Source organism: Seriola dumerili, unplaced genomic scaffold (genome assembly GCF_002260705.1).
Source record: "Seriola dumerili isolate Sdu_G_001 unplaced genomic scaffold, Sdu_1.0 BDQW01000003.1, whole genome shotgun sequence".
In the NCBI taxonomy this organism is placed as follows: Eukaryota; Metazoa; Chordata; class Actinopteri; order Carangiformes; family Carangidae; genus Seriola; species Seriola dumerili.
Window position 1 is genome coordinate 17,675,755 of NW_019174258.1, and position 18,762 is coordinate 17,694,516.

At 40.8% G+C, this 18,762-nt stretch overlaps 1 protein-coding gene across 1 annotated transcript in view; it reads right to left on the reverse strand.

Moving 5' to 3' along the window:
* The window catches only part of LOC111218803 (anoctamin-1-like), an 85,630-nt gene that overhangs the window by 25,943 nt on the left and 40,925 nt on the right, over positions 1 to 18,762 (reverse strand). The window contains exons 10-17 of the mRNA XM_022741282.1: positions 17,254 to 17,318; positions 15,519 to 15,653; positions 12,543 to 12,703; positions 11,625 to 11,710; positions 10,053 to 10,064; positions 7,622 to 7,693; positions 5,584 to 5,658; positions 4,187 to 4,388 (exon numbers count right to left, since the gene is read on the reverse strand). Of these exons, the coding sequence (XP_022597003.1) occupies positions 4,187 to 4,388; positions 5,584 to 5,658; positions 7,622 to 7,693; positions 10,053 to 10,064; positions 11,625 to 11,710; positions 12,543 to 12,703; positions 15,519 to 15,653; positions 17,254 to 17,318 (808 nt within the window). The remainder of the gene's footprint in view (positions 1 to 4,186; positions 4,389 to 5,583; positions 5,659 to 7,621; positions 7,694 to 10,052; positions 10,065 to 11,624; positions 11,711 to 12,542; positions 12,704 to 15,518; positions 15,654 to 17,253; positions 17,319 to 18,762) is intronic.

Here is an 18,762-nt window from a genome sequence, read left to right on the forward strand (position 1 = left end):
TGAGAAATCAAAACACATGATTGGAAAGTGACACTCTCACGCAGTGAATATCTGATGTCAAGTCAGGCAAACCTGAGCACCCACCTGAGCCTTAAGGCCATGAGCAATCACATGATATACTGATTGTGAACAAATATTTTTCATCTGATCTGTGAGATCTTTATTCCCATCATGATACATCATAATTATGTGGATTGAAATTAAAATGAAGAGCATAAAAAGATTAATATAAATTAAACATATGAATGCATGCTTGGGTAGTGAGAGATAATGAATGCATGTAATAGAATGATGAATATGTTGCCTAGCGTTCTTCGATAATTAAGAGCTACCTGTACCCTTCACTTTATCAGTGTAATTTCCGTCTTCTGAGTGATGAGATAAAGGCTTCCGTCAGTCAAATAATGTAATGTCGGCCTCTGTCCAGCATGAAGAGAGAGATGGAAGTAATCACAGAGAAAGACCACCACCATACACAGAATAGTGGCGGCTCTGAGGAGTGCTAAAGATTTCCATTTCTCTCCAACATCCTCTGTGCTCTACAATTGCTGGTGACGATGCGTCGCTAGTCGAAGAGCTGCCTTGTTGATTGATTCGCCACATCTGTATAAAGAGTGAGCATCTTCTATACTCAGAGCTTGACTGTACGTAGTTGTATCCCTGAATTCTTACAAATTCCCAGTATGAAAACCTCAGAGCATGAGGTTGAGAGTGCCATTACCACAACACCGAAATAGCTCCTTGAGCATCCGCTTGAAAGTGCTGCACTCCACTACCTAAGAGTGTTAGAGCTGCCATTATAGGCCTCAAACTGGGGTTTGGTTATTTGTCCTGGTCATTACCAAGGTTGCCTGGTGAGTATCGATGTCCAACATGTAAGATGAGAGGCATGTTCATTCCTGCCTTCTCTCAGTCTTCCTACTCTCTCTACTTTGAGAATGCCCTAATAGAACCTATGCCAAAAAGATCATTTAGAAGAGAAGAAATCACTATAAATCGATAACTCTTAGTATCAAATTCGAGTATATTCATAATTTGGATTCTAAAATCTAGTTCCTAGAAGCAAGCATTTAATGAAAGTCAGCTGCAATCTGCATATCATAAGCATAACCTTAGCCTCTTGCAAAGCTAGATCGTTATCCAACATGTACAGAGCCACAGTGAAGAAACACACCCAACGACGAATCAACGCGAAATCGGCCTCACTGACATTCCTTGGATCAATGTCTATCTATACGTCGAATACTTAGTAATGCACACCATCTTGATCAGTGTGCCATATTCGCGCGTGCTAGGCTGACACGAAAGTAAGCGTGAAGTGACAGATTCACAATTGCATGAACCGGACTAACTCTAAGAAATAGAGCTCTTCCACGTATAAACAGAGATCTCACCACATGATCAGAAAGGAGAGAATTCTAATGTCTCCATTCAAACATTTATATGGAAGATGAAAAGATTGCTGTTGTCTATAAATTAGGTTATTGTAATAATTGTAGGTCAGTAGCTAAGTCCTGCATACGTGTGGTCTGTGTGTGTTATACAATAAATAAACCAAATATAACATCTCAGAATAGCTTAGTATGGTGTGTCTACAGTTAAGATCTTTGTCGTGTCACTCGCTATGCAATCAAAACCTCTCTTTCAAAATAATAAGGATGCATGTGAGATAAATCGCGAGTCTAATACAATATATCTACCATCCATGCCTTAGTGTTACCGTAGAGAGTGATGCTGAATTCCGTTATTGAACTCTGTGGTATATGTTAAACTGTGTCGGCTATCTACTAAGTTATCTAACGCTAGTACCGTCTGAGTCCTACCACCCAGGTTAGCACGCGGTGATGGACTCGAGCTGGATCTCTCAGGCTTGGACACACCAACACTGTTCCAAATTGGGCTTAAGTGTGTGTGTTGAGTGGAAGGTTTTGAACATTGGAGCGGAGGGTGGTTGTGATTACACTTTACTTGGCCACCGAGGTCACTCGAAGTGAATCTAATATAACACAGTTGGCCTGATATACAATTATATTGCCAATGTAGACCAACTATTATCGAAGGCTTCGGCAGGCCAAGCACACATCTCCCATCACCCACATACTCCCGTGACCCAAGGCTGAGGAGGGCAACAACTATTCCCTGTGCTACCTCCACCCGACCAGCCAACCCATCACCTAGTGTACGGTCCCTCTCACGCCGGCCCATGATCGTTCTTCAGCGGTGTACTCGGTGCGCGACTACCACGCTGGCAAGTAACACACTCGATAACGCGTCCGGACCGAGCCGGCCTGAACCTGAGAGAATTACACATGCAATTCCTCCCTACACTATGAACAAGTGACACCCCTGAACGGTCTACAATACTAGTAGCAGGTCTGACATACCTAGTCGACACCAAGACTCATCAAGCGCTCTATCATAACATGAGTAGATACACCCTGTAACCATTTACTCCAACTGACACTGTGAGTCTACTTCTTTAATATATTAATTCACAATCAATCTATCTAATATAATGACTAGTGTGGATCTAATATAGTTGGGAATATCTAGCTGTGACTCAATTGTTCTATCTCTCCAAATAAACCATACAATGACGCACTATTGGAGAGAATTCAGAGAATGCGGCAAGAGGAGCAGCGTTTCAGGACATTTCCTGGAATTGTATAGTCAAAGTTGGTTTTGCCACAAGGACTAATGTAGTCAATTTTGCTCACACTTGTCGGATGCAATCACCTGTTCTGCATAAGTCTGTATTGCTATTAGCTCAGATGCTTTTCGCCTTCGTTTTTAAATACGATCCGTCTAGTGAACGCTACTTCCCTTTTGCTTAGACCCATGAATTAACTCGTGCTTCGTTCTATCTGTGCCGTATAGAGATTCTAGGCTTAGATAACAGACCAGCAGTTCTGGCCACAATCCGAACTTAGGATAAAAATGTTAACATAAATCATTAGTGAGAGACCTCATTTATAAATTCAATAACGGCATTCTTCTGTCATCATCTTCATATGTGCCTCTCGGTCCTTGCAGTAGCTTGTGTTGTTGTTACATTTTCAAAATGTAATGAAAGACCGGTATGAGAGATAACATTAGATTATGGTTCCAAGAACCTGTACTGTTTCCTTTAATGACTACTAAAGCCCTAATCATCTCTACGATTATGGCGCAGTGTGTGTCTGAAAATTAGTGGCTAAGATTTGACACAACTATCATCTTAACCGATGTTACAATGGTCACTGTATCACAGCATGTCGAACAATGAATCAGTCAATCGTGTAACATATACTTGATGACGAATCTGAAAAACAATCAGTGTAAATCTATATAAATCAAAACAAGAACGTGCGAATATTTCTCAAACTCATAAATTGCAACCTGACCTATAATAATAAAATGAAATAATTCTAAGGTCACACCATTAGAAATGAATACTTCGTAATGGATTCTCATAAGATCCCAATATTCTTTGAAATGAAATGAAAAATCAACAGCCATTTCCACTATTTCCCACTGAGTTTATAATAGTGTGAATGTTAAAAAAAAAATGCAGTGTATGGTAAATTCAGGGGTGACACAGTAGTAAACAGTGGTCGGCGCCTGTTGCTCACAACGATTAAGGTTCTGGGTTTGTCTGTGTGGAGTTTGCATGTTCTCCCCTGGTCTGCGCGGGGTTCTTCCAGCTTCCTCCCACGTTACAAAGCCATGTAGGTTTAGGTGATTGGTGACTCTAAATGCCCATAGGGTGTTGAATGTGTGTGACAAGTTGTGTTTTTCTCTATTATGTCAGCCCTGTGATTAGATTGGTTGACCTGAATCCAGGTGTAACCCACCCTCGCCCAATGTCAGCTGTGGATCAGCTCCAGCACCCGTGCCAAACCCCTGTTAAGGCTAGGCCGGTACATTAGATAATGGATGGATGGTAAATTCAAGAGTCAATAACAACAACCAACATGTCTCCTGCTGAGGTGTTTGTTTGCTAAATTAGATTTAAGGTGAGCTCAGAGAGACTCTGCACACACTCAAGCATCAGAGTGAAGGAAGAACACACACAAACACACTTGAGCAGACAGAGACTTAAACATTTACATTTGAACATTTTCACTTTTGTTTGTATGAAAACCCCTCTGATCAGGTGGCTCTGTAGAAACTAGAGTCTGAGTATCTTCAGTGAAATGTTCCTCACCCAGTGTTGTCAGCCAGCGGGCAATGGCACCATAGATTTCATCTAAGATGATGATGATGATAAGGTTGATGATGGCGGCGGTGGTCTTCACTGTGGCTCTGATGTTGGATCGTGCTGCAGGGTAGGTGCTAATGTGCAGGGCTGCCTTAATGCTGATCCGGTACAGGATGACCCCAAAGACTATGGCAAAGGTCACAATGATCTACCAGAGAGGAAGTGGAGGAGGAAGAGGGGGAGAACAGGTCTAACATCTGCTGATCAAGAGTCTGTGTAGGTGACACTCAGTGAAAAGTCTGTTGGATCAACTTCCTGTTTTCATACTGGCAGTTTTCAAAACATTCAACCTATCAAACTTTATCAAATCTGAACAATCAACAGGAAGTTTGATGAGTGTAAACATGTAACGTCAGAGAAATGGTTTTAGCTCTCAGAGGACACTTGTGTTTTTCTGTTCCTTCTTCACTGCAGAGGCCCAATACATTCATTTGTGAGGAAGCCTTTATCTCTCACTGAAGACGGAATAAGAAAATATAACCTATTTGGGTTTCAGGTTTGGCCTTAAGGCTCAGGTGGGTGTGGGTCTGCTTGACATCAGTTTCAAGGTGGGTGTACAATGTGTGATTCTGGGCTGTACCAGACAAACAGAGGTAGACAGAGTCCACAGCTCTATTACTGGAGTAAGAGTGTAGATCCTCCTGGTCAAATATGACTCCATTACACGTGAAAGTTGTTCAGTCAGATTACTCCAGAGTACTGGAGTACTTGATTTTAAAAACACTGAAGTACTCAAAAGTACATTTTATGTGAATACATTGTTGTATTGTTCCACATTTACAGAACCTGATGACTCTGAAACAACCCACTGACTGACTGACTGACTGACTGACTGACTGACTCTAGTATACAAAGACTGTAGGATATGATACAAAGACTGATAGAAATGGACATAAAAACTCAACTGAATCAACAAAAGGAGGTATTGTTTTCCTTTTTATTATTTAGTAGTCAGTGATGAAGTCTGATTGTAGTAAACACAGCAAACAGAATCAAATCCACCTATCAAATTTGAAGAAGAGAAAGAGTTTTGAATCCCTTAATTAGGGTCATCGAGTGCATCAACCTGAAAATGAGACAGCTAATCTCTGCTGATAAAAAAGGAAAAGGAGATAAAATGTTCAACAAGGGATTTGTTAGCATTTTGGAACCAGGAACCAAATCAAGAATAGAACCAGCTAACAGACCAGAAAAAAACATATGAAATAAATGGCTAATGGTTCGCTAAACGTTAATGTGTTTTCATTGATATTGAGTCAGACAGGTGTTTGATCACATGAACAAGAAGCATTACATCACTGCTTCAGAGGAAACACAGTGAGGATGGAGAGAGTGAAACTCACCAGGAAGAACATCATCATCACAGTCGTCAGGTAAGCTGGCAGTCTGTCTGTACACGTCAGCTTCACCTTCTCACCCTACACCACACACACACACGCACACACGCACACACACACACACACACACGCACACACACACACACACACACACACACACACACACACACACGCACACACACACACACACACACACACACACACACACACACACACACACACACACACACACATAAAGTACACAGTATGTATCTGTAACATGAATATAATCTCCAGCTGTGAGTGTGTTAATGTGTGTGTTTCTGCTGCCACAGCCTCATGACACTCTCCTGTCAGCAGCAGCTCTTTATGCCCTGGGTACACAGATGTACACAGCACACACACCATAAATACACACACACATATACTATGTGGCTCCAATGGAGCAAAGCTAATCACGCCCCAAGCCATCGTGTCACATTCAAGCCAACTGAGAACTGGGTCAGAGAGCCAAAGTGACTGTGTGTGTGTTTGTGTGTGTGTATCCGCTTGTGTATCTGATGAAAAGGAAGATGCGACCTTGGTACAAAATAAAAGTCTAAAGGCTGATAGTCGCTTGAATGTCCTCCAGGACACGTCATGTTAAATATGTCGGTGATTTTCACCACACACACACACACACACACACACACACACACACACACACACACACACACACACACACACGCCACAGATTTGTATTGCTCCACTGGTCAGAGCTGAGTGTGTGTTTCCTGTTAAAGGAGTCAGGAAGTGAAGGACTCAGTATTTCAACCTGCTGTAATAATGATTTATGAAAGATTTTTATTAAAAAAAAAACTCTGTTTCTCTCATGATCAAATGAAATAATTGATCAAATGATTTCTTTTGCCATTAGCTGGTGACCAACAGTGTAGTTGGTGCAGTGAGATCAGCAGAGAGCCTGGATAAGAGGAGCCCTGCTTAAATAATTGGATTCTTTTCATATATCATTTTCAGTTGGTGTCTTTCTCTCCAGATGCAGCTCAAGATGAAATGTTACAATAAAACCTTGTTTTCATTGCAGCTGACTGTAGAGCAGAGATGTTGCATCTGAACAAAGTGGTGGATTGAGTGTGATATTAAATGTTGAGCTGCTGTATTTCACACTGTGTAAACAGTAACTTATAATGATAATAATAATAATAATAATAATAATATTAATAATAATAATAATAATAATAATAATAATAATAATAATAGTATTGTATCTGTTTTGATCTGGTTTCCACTGGGTTCACTTCATTTCACTTTGTTAAGAAAATCAACAAGCTCAGATGTTAAACTATAATAATCCACAGTGTCTCAGTCCATTATTGTTGGGCAGTGACGCAGCTGGGAGCAGAAAGTCACTTTGTTTGAGTGTTTAGGAAACTCCAACATCTGAGATGTCTGTGGTTTAAAGGTTCCCTTTGGAACCTTTTCACCACACACACACACACACACAGACTGACGTCCACCTGACTCTGGGTAAGACAACAACACGTTATGCCAACTTTTGTTTCATAAATCACAGTTTACCTTCCTAACTTTTTCAGAAACAGTCCTCATAACTCTTCAGTTACAACAATGTTGTTTACAGTTTTCCTGTGGAGGTTCTGAGCTCTGCAGGGCTATATATATAAAACTAATGGCAAGATTAAGAAAATGATTGGCAGCCATGTCAGAGACAGTAACAGTTACTAAGACAAACATTTACATGTGTAAACCACCAAATGAACCTTTAAATGATGTAAATATTTGACCTGAAGAGAAACATCATCCTCAATAGACCCTCAGTGTTTTAACTGGATCTGTTCAGACAGTGATTTTAACAGAAAAGGAACCATTTGTATTCAACTAATCAATGATCAATCACCAAGTGGATCAAATGAAATAACACTTGGAAGACCAATGAAAAAACACATCATAAAAGTAAATAAAACTTTGGCAGGAAATGGAACAATAACATCTGACTGAACATGTTCACTTTAAAAACTGATATAAAATTAGATTGAATCATTTTTACCTTGGGGGTTGAATGTTCCAGCCTCATTGTCTTTTGCATGACCCGGAACTCATACTCTGCACGGTTGTGGTCCTGGAAGAGAAACACGTCCAGATGTTACAGTCACTGATGCGACTCTGTGTTAGTGAGCAGTCACAGAACAGGACAGTAGAGACAGTCAAGAGACTGTGAAGTGAGCACGGTGCATTTAAGTGCAAGAAGAGAGAGAAAAGCATTGACTCACCACGAAAAGATTAAATAGAAAACTAAACAGAAACTGTAGATTTATCTTTAAATTCACACAAACTCAAGCTGCTGGACACAGTCTGAGTTTCGTGCTAATTTTTCTGTGTGAAGAAGCTTCTCATCAATAACCAAAACACCTGAACCCGAACAGTAGAGAAACCTGTTTCTACATCAGGTAACTTGAACCTGTGTGTGTGTGTGTGTGTGTGTGTGTGTGTGTGGTGGACACACAGAGACTGATATGATCTGTCTCTGGTTCAGATGTTTACCTCCTAACTCCAGCTGTTAACCATTTAAAACACATAGCTCCACACTGTGGCGAGTAGACTTTGTGCCAAAATTTGTTGTCAAATAATGCTGTCATGGTGAGGGGGAATATAACATGAATATTTTATGTTATGTAATATGCAGCCAGAGGAGAGTTGACGGCAGCCTCTGGCTGCAGTCAGCAGAGGAAACTGAATCGTTTTAAACACAGCTCAGGACGAGACAGCCAACAGTCCTCATAACTCATCGTAACCCTGCATTCTGCTGCTGATCTTCTGCTCACTCTGAGACCCTGTAACAAGTTGACAACACGACACTGAGACACTGACACTTCATAAAGATATGGTGAACACATTAGTAAACACCTATTTCACATCAGCAGACAGAGCTTTGTTTGTGCACTCGATGAAAGAAAGTCAAACATTGACTCCCTTCTGTCTCTGCTCTGGTTTGTTCACCAGCTCTTCAGGCAGCAGTGAGACTCATGAACATCCACACGAGAGGGACACATTAACATTATGTCCCTGTGCTGTTCAGCACAAACATATCACATTCAGGCCTGATTACCACAGAGATACATGTTCTTTGATAATCACTGTGTAACCTAAAGGCTCAATTCATCAACAACAGAAATCCAGCATAATTACAGCATCATCATTTAGTTTCGTTGTATAAATAAATGATTGTATAAAACACATTTTGCTGACCTTTATCTTCTGTTTGAGACACATCATTTCCACTGAAGTGGTTTTAAAGCTGTTATCGTTACAATGTTCTCCTCCAAACGTCTTAAAATGCTCACATGTAGATTAGTGACATCAGTATTTTGTGACCTTGAGCCTCCATAACAAACTCAGCTTCTGGACCTCAGTGTTTCAGACTCTGTGTACAGCTGTGGTGACACGGGCTCAGAGCAGCAGCAACAGAAACCAAACCACTGAGCTGCTGAAGGAGCTGAGAGTGACAGGACACCTGTGGTCATGTAAAGAGAATGATTATCAGTTCAAGTGTGTGTGGAGTTTAGAGTTTTTGAGAAATGTATGGCTTTGACATGTCTGTCCTCCCAGTCCACATGTCCATGTGGGTGAGCCAAGGGCACAGACTGGACCAGGTAAACTATGTGGGTACTTCATATTCCTGCATGACTGTGGATTTATGAGCTTTTACAGGTGAGGAGAAACCTGAACAAAGGGGTCTCCTTGATAACCACTGCTGTGATTAGTTCATTATTCAATAAACTACAAGAACCTTCCATCAGCTGACATAGTTATACTAGTAATATAAATTATGTTGCACTATTTGCGAGGAGCTAGGAAACTAACCATCCCTCAGGTTCAACAGGAGTTCAATCGCCAGGAGTTTGTGTTTGTGCTGTCAGGACACAAAAACCTCAACTCGTGTTCCAGCAGGAACCTGCATCTTCAGGACTGAAGGCTGAGGAACACTGAGGCTGTAACATGTACTGCCTCTCCATCCAGGAAACTTCAGTTACTGAAGGAGGAAATGTTCCAGCAGGTTTATCTTTCTTGAATTAAAACCTGCTCCTGAACAATCAGGGCAGCTGAGGTTCAGTTACTTCTTTGGTATCCTCACTCTGAGACTGTGTGTGATGCTTATCTTATAGGTGTGGAGGAAAGAGTAGTACCTGTTTTAACAGGGAAACACCTTAAAAAGACAAGTCAAGGAGGCCCATGGAGCAGAGAGAGAGAGAGGCAGGAGCTGTGCTGCCATCAGAGGACACAAACAACAGTAACAGTATGATGTTGAGAGCTCACAGGACGACCAACATCGGGAAGAAAAAGAGAGGAGCTACTGTTAGACACCTCAAGGGAGAAAGGTTTGGTGTTAGGAAACAGCATCCGCAGAACAGATCTGAAACAGGAAGTTTCAAGGAAGAAGTTTAAATATGAGACGGCGGGAAGTAAAGTTTGATCCAAACCTTATGTTCCTCCTGTAAAAGACAACACACAAAAACACAAGGAAACGTGGTCAGTCAGCTGTCATCCTCTCTGAACATGAAAACATAGTATCTATGAAAAGAGGGAAACTTTTCCATTAAAATACAGTTGTTTTCTTTTCATTATGATTTTAAAAAACAGGACGTTCAGCTCTCATTTCTGAGGCTGTTTGTGTGGGAACAATTTAGACGAAGGCTGAGTCACTGCACAAAAGACAGAGGTACATTCATATGCACATCCTGACCTCTGCCTGTGTGTCAGCCTCATTACTCTGTGATTGTGCTTTTAAGTGCAGTGAGAAACATCTTCCCGTTAATAAATGTGTCGTTAAGAGTCTTTACAAACACATGGTTCAGTTTGGAAATCTGTGATGAAACATGAGCGGCTGGAGATGAGAGAGTGAGACAGTCATGAGGAGGGAGAGGCAGGTTTTTCTTTTAACAATACCTGAAGGTGAGGTCAGGTGAGATTTTCACCCAGGAGACTGGGGTTCAGTGTCGTTACATTTTTTGACTCATTTATTTTCAGTTTTCCTTTATTGTTATAAGAATATAATTTGAAATGAGACATTATGGCTCACACAATGAAAGGATGAGCACAGAAGTGACTTCAGGTATAAAGGTAATTTGTGTTCACTTATGTCTAGATATGAAGCTGAAGCCAGCAGCTGATTAGCTTAGCTTAACAGAGGATAAAGATGGAAACAGGAGGAAACAGTTAGCCTGGCTCTATCTAAAGGTTCAGAATTAAACCAACCAACACCTCAAAGCTCTCTGACTGACACTTTATATCTCACTGGTTTAATGTGTCTGTGCTTTGTGACTTTTGAAGTTAAAAGTATTGAACAAGTGCACATGGATGTATTGCAAGTGCATCCCAGCCAGGTTCATCACTTTTAAGTGTCACCTGGAAACAATTATTTGCAAAGCATGTGTTGTCAAATTCATGAAGATTTTTCTGTTGTTGTTTTGTCACTTTGCATGTATTTTCTTAAGTTGCAGTGCATTGAGCTCTCGGGGCCACGGTAGCCTACCCCTGGCTGTAGTTTCATATTCAGCATGAGAGTGGAATTAATCTGGACATATAACTCTCAGCAAGATAGCCAGTGATCTTTAGGGATGCCCTGATTGATCGGCCGTCGATCATAATCAGACGGTTTTCATTAAAAACATTTCATCAGAATGACTGCTTCTAGTCTCCTATCACCTGCAACCCGATCACCTATGGTTAATGCTCTGGTGTCTGGGCTGACAGAAGCACTGTGTGCTGTGTAGTGTAGTCCCGCTTCCAACATGTCGGCCGTGTTGAACTTTTACAAAGTGTGTGAGACTGATATAACGTTCGTCATCTGCAATGCATGACAAAGATGATCGGTATTGACCGTGGATCGGCCGATCTCACCCACAGATGATCGGTTTTGGTGGCAAAAAATAAGTGATCGGGGCATCCCAGTGATCTTATTTTCCAAATGGTCCAGCTGTTGTTCTCAGCCATACACCTGTGGATGTACATCCTTCAGGTTGATGAAACAGTGATTTGTGACGGTGTCTCACCTCCTCCTCCTCTCCAAAGCCAGTCAGGTCCCAAATGTAGTTGAGTCGCATCTGTCGTCTCTTCCAGTGCTCCATGAAGAGGACAGCTACAACCAGACAGACACAGCAAACACACTCTTACTTCAAGTCTACTTCATCTAAACTTTAACTACCACTGTGTGAACGTGCACTCTTTCATATTTCGGCATTTCTGAACATGTGGTATCTGTATCTAAAATATCTGAGATAAATGTGAAAATCTGCACATGAAAATATACTAAAAATATAAAACTGACTATAAAGTGACTATTTGATAATGAGTTGATTGTTTTTTCTTTTTAACCATTCTATAAACAGGGTTCCTCCACGATAACAGAATTACTTCAGTGTGAATAATAGTTTAATAGTTGTTGGACAACACTGGAGACCAGAGCAGATGGTGACACATACACAGGACACATGAACTACTTTTTGTTTGTCCACATACACACATTCTTTTTCTTAAGGCAGTGATGCAGTTTTTCAATGAGGATGCCTCCACACAGTCTCATGGCACTCTCCCTCATCAGGTCTCCAGCAGGTGAATGCAGATGGCGGTCTCTGTCAGACTCGAGCTTCAGCTAAACACAGAACACCTCCCTGACGTGAAGCCCTGCTGCTGCTGACAGATGGCAGCGAGTCCTGGCAGGACATCAGAGGAAGCCCGGCTGTGTTTACTCACAAGTTATCTTTGTGGACTCTTACTGCAGATTTCCTGAGCAGTGTCCGTGTTTTCTGTTAAACCTAAACTGAAGGGATTAAATTCTACCGTCTATGAACGAGATCAGATCCACTGATGCTCAGCTGCACGACCTGTATGTGTAACACTTTACTCATCTACTGGTCTTTACTGCACCCTTTAGTTTCTGTTTTGAATGATCAGTGTGAACGAGCCCTCACCCCACAGGGCCATGAAGATGGAGAAGAAGACGGTAGCTGGGTTGTCGAACAGGTGGCTGGCTCTGGCTGTACCACACGCAGTCACCAGCTTCCAGTAGCTGCAGGCGCGGTCACACAGCGGACACATGGTGATGTTGTTCCTGGGATCGCAGATCTCCATACTGACAACACAGAGGTGGAGGAGGACATGCAGAATTCAAAGAGTTGGAGTAAAGTTCCAGATTACAAGGAAAAAACAAACATGTTATTACTTAAATGTGAAGAACGAGGACTTCTGCTTGTTGCCTGTTAAAAATCTTATTTACAGCAGTTCTTTATATCAAAATTACTCTTATGGCAATATAAAATGATCCACTGGGTTCAGAGCTTATAAGATAGTCCGGCTCATTGATGTGTCACTGCACATCACAGCCTCATACTCTCACAGACATTAAAGGGAAAGTTACTGCAGCATAAACAGTACAATTTCTCAAGGTTGAAATTTCTATTGCCTCATTAAACTTACTGTATCATCATATTTCCAAACATCAACAGACAAGTTCTGAGCATGTACTGTCTGTAATGAGTTAGTGTGGCAATAAACCTACAGCTTCAGTATGTGATTATGGGAAAAGGTGGAGTCATTTAGCAGGTGTGGTCTAAGTCTGATGTTTACCATCAAGATTCCACACTGCAGACATCTCCATCTCAACAAGTCATATTCTCTGCTACTGAGTCTTCAACTCTTATTTTGAAAACACCTGCCACTGATTCTGGCAACAGTTTAATTTGTACAGGAAACAGGTGACCCGGTTTTGTAAAATATCATATTTTGAACTAAAAGATTATTGACACAAACCACAAGGCAAAAGAGAGAAAATATGTTTTTCAATAAATGATGTCAATTGTTTTCTGAACTTCTTGCTGCCTACAAAAGTGTGTCCACATCACCATGTATTGAAAACTGTTCCAAAGCTGTTATGAAATGTCTGGTCAGAGTCTTATTCTTTGAACAGTCTCTGATTTCAATCAGTTTAATCTGTGTTTTATTTATGCAAAACTCTTGTTGACAATTGAGAACATGTTTGCATATCATACAGTCTTAAAAAATATGATATATATTATTTCATTTGGAGCTGAACCTCAGGTTCATATCTGGACCTGTACAACATACGTAAAAAGTTAGTGAACCTCTGAATGACCTGGTTTTTCTTCATTAACTGCTCATAAAATCTGATCTGATCTTCATCAAGTCATACGTGTAAACAAACAGTGTCCCTGAGCTAATAACACAAACAATTAAAACGTTGTGTCTTTATTAAACACAGCCATTAAACATTAATTAAGTCATTAATTCACAGTGCTGGTGGAAACAGTCAGTGAACCTTGGATTTAATAACTGGTTGAAACTCCTTTGGCTCCAATAACCTGAAACCAGCTCTTCCAGTAGCTGCTGATCAGAGCTGCTCAGTGTTCAGGAGGAGGTTTGGACCTTTCTCCCTTAAAGAGCTGCTTCAGCTCAGACAGATTCTCAGGATGTCTGGTGTGAGCGGCTCTCTGGGCTCAGTCCACAGCATCTCTACAGGATGAAGGTCTGGGCTCTGACTGGACCACTCCAGAAGGTGGATTTACTTTGTCTTAAAGACCCCTTCTAATTAAATTCCACTGTTTCACCTTGTTAACATCCATATTGTTATGTGCCAGGCAAGGGCAGGCTGTTTGTTTTTGTTTTCTCCCTCTCTCTCTCTGTCTCTCCTTCACTTGGTTTCCCTCCAGGTGCTGATTGGTGATTGGGCTCCACCTGAGCAGTCTAGTGGAGGATGGCTTATTGAGCTCCTGGCTGTCCCAGTGGCCAATCATCTGCCTCGAGTCCTCCAATAAAAGGGGAGCCTAAATCAGGAGATCTCTCTCATTTTGCCAGATAGTGATAAGCCTGCCAGTTGTGTTCATGTAAAAGGGATGTACTGAAGGTATGTGGTGGGAGGAAGGAGTTAGGTGAGTTGGGGTACCCTGTACATCTCAACACGCAGTTTTCCTTTGTCTAGAAACATTAGGTTAGTGGTGGGTGCCACCTGCTGTATTGTTTTGGAGGCTCTTTTCTTAGATTAGGTAGATAGATTTTCTTTTATGTGTTTTTGTTTCAGTAGATGAAGATAGCTGAGGCCCCATTTTGTTTTATTGGGTTAATTTCTTTGGCACCCCAACTTTGTCCCTTCCTCCCCCACATTTGATTGACTTGTTAAGACCTTCAGGGTGCAATAAACTACCTTCTAGTACTCATTGACTCAGTTTAATTCTTGATTTGTCACGTTACGGTTCCTGTCACCCCTAGCTCCAACTAAGGGACATAACACATATGATGTTTTTATATAATAGACATATGATGATAAAAATAATCATCAGCACCATGACTGAGTGTTTCCACCTTGAACTGCAGTGAACCAATGACAGTCTCATAAATACAGATTCAGACAGCCAGGGTTTCATACGTCACAAACCTAAGGAACGGGGAGCGGGGCTAAATAAACATGAAACCTTGTCAGTATAGAGAGAGTTAGCATTAGAAAGACCACTAACACTGTCAGACACTGCCCATTACAAGCTAACAAACAACATAAACAAATAAAAGATGCTAACTACACTAAGTGTTCTGATCCGTCTGCTAGTCTCTGGTTCTGGTCTCAACAGACTCCTCCTCTGAGTCTGGGTCTGACTGAGGCTCAAACATGTGGCTGAGTCTCTCTGATGTTTCCTCCTCCAACCATCTTGATACTCTCTGCTCTTTCACCTGTCCACCTGGAGCAAGCAGGTGGTGGAGGTCATGTCTGAGAGTAAGCTTAAGTCATTCTGTAGCAGATTTACTTTGATTGTCCTGCTGCATCACCAGCCTCTCCTGTCTTACTTACTTTTTCTTGCCACTGTAAAAACATTTTTGATAACACCCAGTCTAAAACAATGTTTTTTAGGGAGGTCCAAGGGGAAAGTGCGTGTGTGTACCTTGGTATGTTGTCGTCGACAGTGGCACAGCCGTAGAGGAACACTATGACTCCGACGATGGCTGCAGGGATCAGCATCTGTGTGTAGACTCCTAACCAGGCGAAGTACAGGCCAACCTTCTCCCCAAAGTACTTCCTGTGGGAGGAGACAGCACAGGTCATAAAACATCCCCGTTAACAAATGACATCATGGTCCATATGATTAGATCATATATTACAGCCAGTTTTCATTGGATGTTGGAGATAATTTACCCATCAACCATCACTTCCACTACAACCTGCTTTCAGCAGCATTCCTACAAACAAAATGATTTAATGACTCTTATGAAACTGCTGCTCTGATAATTTAATCATGTTGCATCGTCTTGCTCATTATATATAACCTGTTACATCAGTACAGTGTACAAGCAATGTTCTGCTTGTGAGAGTCCTCTGTGTTTCTCCTAAAGGTTCTCCGGTTAATGCTGCTGAGAGAGCAGAGCTTTTCAAGCTACCAATTACTAGACATAGCAAAGCTACTGCAGAAATCTAGTTTAACTAAAGCTACTTAGAAAAAGTTGAAATTGACAATGTACATGTGTTATAATTATTATTATTATTATTATTTTAATTATAGCAAAATATAAAACAAAAAAAGTCACATGCCAGCAAAAAATGTCACTTAATTGAGTTTGTTACAAAAAAGTTCCTACATGTTCACAGGTCATAATATCTAAATACGCAACCAGTCCTCCAACCTAAAGACATACAACCCATTGGAGTGTCTCCTGAAATAGCATCCGTACAGCGACATGCATACTGGACCTCGGTTGGCATGGTTACCATAATAAACATGCGACTGTACCAAGAGTGGCGTACTCAACGTTGCTGTGGTTATAATAATGGTTATGTCTTGGTTAGGTTTAGGCACAAAAACTACTTGGTTAGGTTTAGGAAAAGATCATGACTTGGGTTAAATTAAGTACTTCCTCAATATTAGATGATCTTTGTTGTCATGGTTACAATAATAACAATATAAACTGCTGGTTTCACATGGGAATCCAACACCGATCTGCTGTGTCATATTCCTGTGTTTTGTTGACCAATCTATCCACCCCAACCTCCTCCTGATGTGGACTTTGTCTCTCTTTTATACTCTTCCCTTTGCTCCTGTCGTGATCACTACGACCGCTAGATCACCTAGCAACAAAACGTAACCATGGGTTGCAATAAGCTGCTGCACAAACGACCTGTGGATCCTTTTTTCACAGGACAGTCTCAAAATACCCCACTATTGATGGGAGAGTGATGTCAGCTTTGGTTTTGTATAGAATAATTGCCGTGAATTCCCATAAATGTGTATCATGGTGATTGTTCCTCAGGCTGAGATTCAGGGGGTTTATTCATGATGATGCTGTAGCTGTGTGAGCACTGAGCAACACCTGCCCTTGGCTCTTGCACATGAACTACATAAAGGTCCGGTATGTGGTATGGACTGTCTGACAAATGCATTGCCTGGAATTCACGGCATTCACATTTGTAGTTTCAGTAGTTAACCACACAAAAATGGCAAAAAGTCATTTAACTATTTGAATAACTATGAACATATAAATATAGCTGAACTACCAGCAAGTTACTATAAAATGTAGTTAAACTCCTAGTTTAATGACATGTAGTTCAAAACTCCCCAACACTGAGGACATGAGGCTGGGACACATGTCCCTGATTGACCTGACAGGTGTGACAACAGCACTGACCTAATGAGTCCGATAGGCTGGTACTTGTAGAAGACACTGTAGCTTGCCCACTCCTCGTACAGCAGCTGTGAAGAGAAGCAGGAGTCAATAAGGTGTTAATGTATTACACCATATATTAAACACCGGCCTTTATCCGCAATTACTTCTGTTTTCTAACTTTCTTATTTTAGTAAATCTGCTGGTGACAATATCTTCTGTTGAAGTTTGTTTTGATAAATTCAGTCTAATATATATTCTGTAATACAAAATGAATTGCTTCCATCTTCTAATGATTTTGCATTCCTTCTACATTGCTTTTTTTTCAGTGTTAAGTCGGACTGAACCTACTGATATTTTATCAGTTAAATAAGATTACATTTGGACTATGAAATCACAAGTTCCCACAGCTTCAAATGTATTGTGCTGTTTAACCAACAATTCAAAACAAGATCTTCAGTTCACTGTCACAGAGCACTGCAACCACTGACTTTTTGTTACTTCAGCTTAAACAATTTAAGGTAAAGAATGACTTGATTATGATTGTTGCTGGTCATTTTCCTGTCAGTCTATTAATCAATTAATCATTTCAATTCTAGCGTTGAGTTACTGGCAATAAAACATCCTGCAAAGATGTTACACATGAAAAATTTCAGCAGCTTGGTTTTGTTGGTTTTTAATGTGAAATGTGAAGGAAGTATAAAGAGTTACCAACAGAAACTCAAAGGTGCAGAGTGGTGAGTACCACTGTTGCTGAAACAATGCAGGAAGTGCAGTGGAAACATACATTATGCTGAATTTACTAAGTCAGATAACTGAGCCAAATACACCTGCTATAATATTTACATGTGCATCATACAGATGAACGGTTTGATGAGCATGAAAATGATGTGAATGTTATTAGCTTCACAGTCACCAGGAGCTGGTTTCACAAAGACAGACTCTGACTGTGGCTCAGATAGAACAAACAGTCAGACTTCCGATAGACTGAGTCTGAATTCATCTGTTGCACATATCAGTTTAGTTCTTGACTTTCTTAAACCAGACTGCGGTACAATGAATTCTGGGTAAATTCAGACATTTTTCAAAAAAAAAAAATGGCCAGCTGAGGAACCACATCCAACCTCCAGGCTCCATTTACCCTCAGCAGAAAATGTTTGTCTTTAGGAAGAATTCAACAGTTCCGAGGACGTTTTACTTGAAACAATAAAAAGAAAAATATGATTTAGTCTAAAAACTCTTTCTCTTCTCTTTACTCTCTCCGTAACAATGTTAGCAAAGCACAAATTATGAGCCATGTTTTCCTGTTCTTAATTCTTGAGTGCTACTGGTCAGCGCAGCTGTCATTCATTGTTAACATGGTAACATTGGTCTTAGGTCTGAGTTAGCCTGGGGGTAAGGTGTCTAATGTTTTAGTCTTAAAATGAGTCAGTCTGTATTTGTGTGTAACAGTCTGACATCAGACTGATCTATGAGCAACATGAAGACTGGACCAACACGACAGAGCAGTCTGACATATCTGTGTGGAACTGG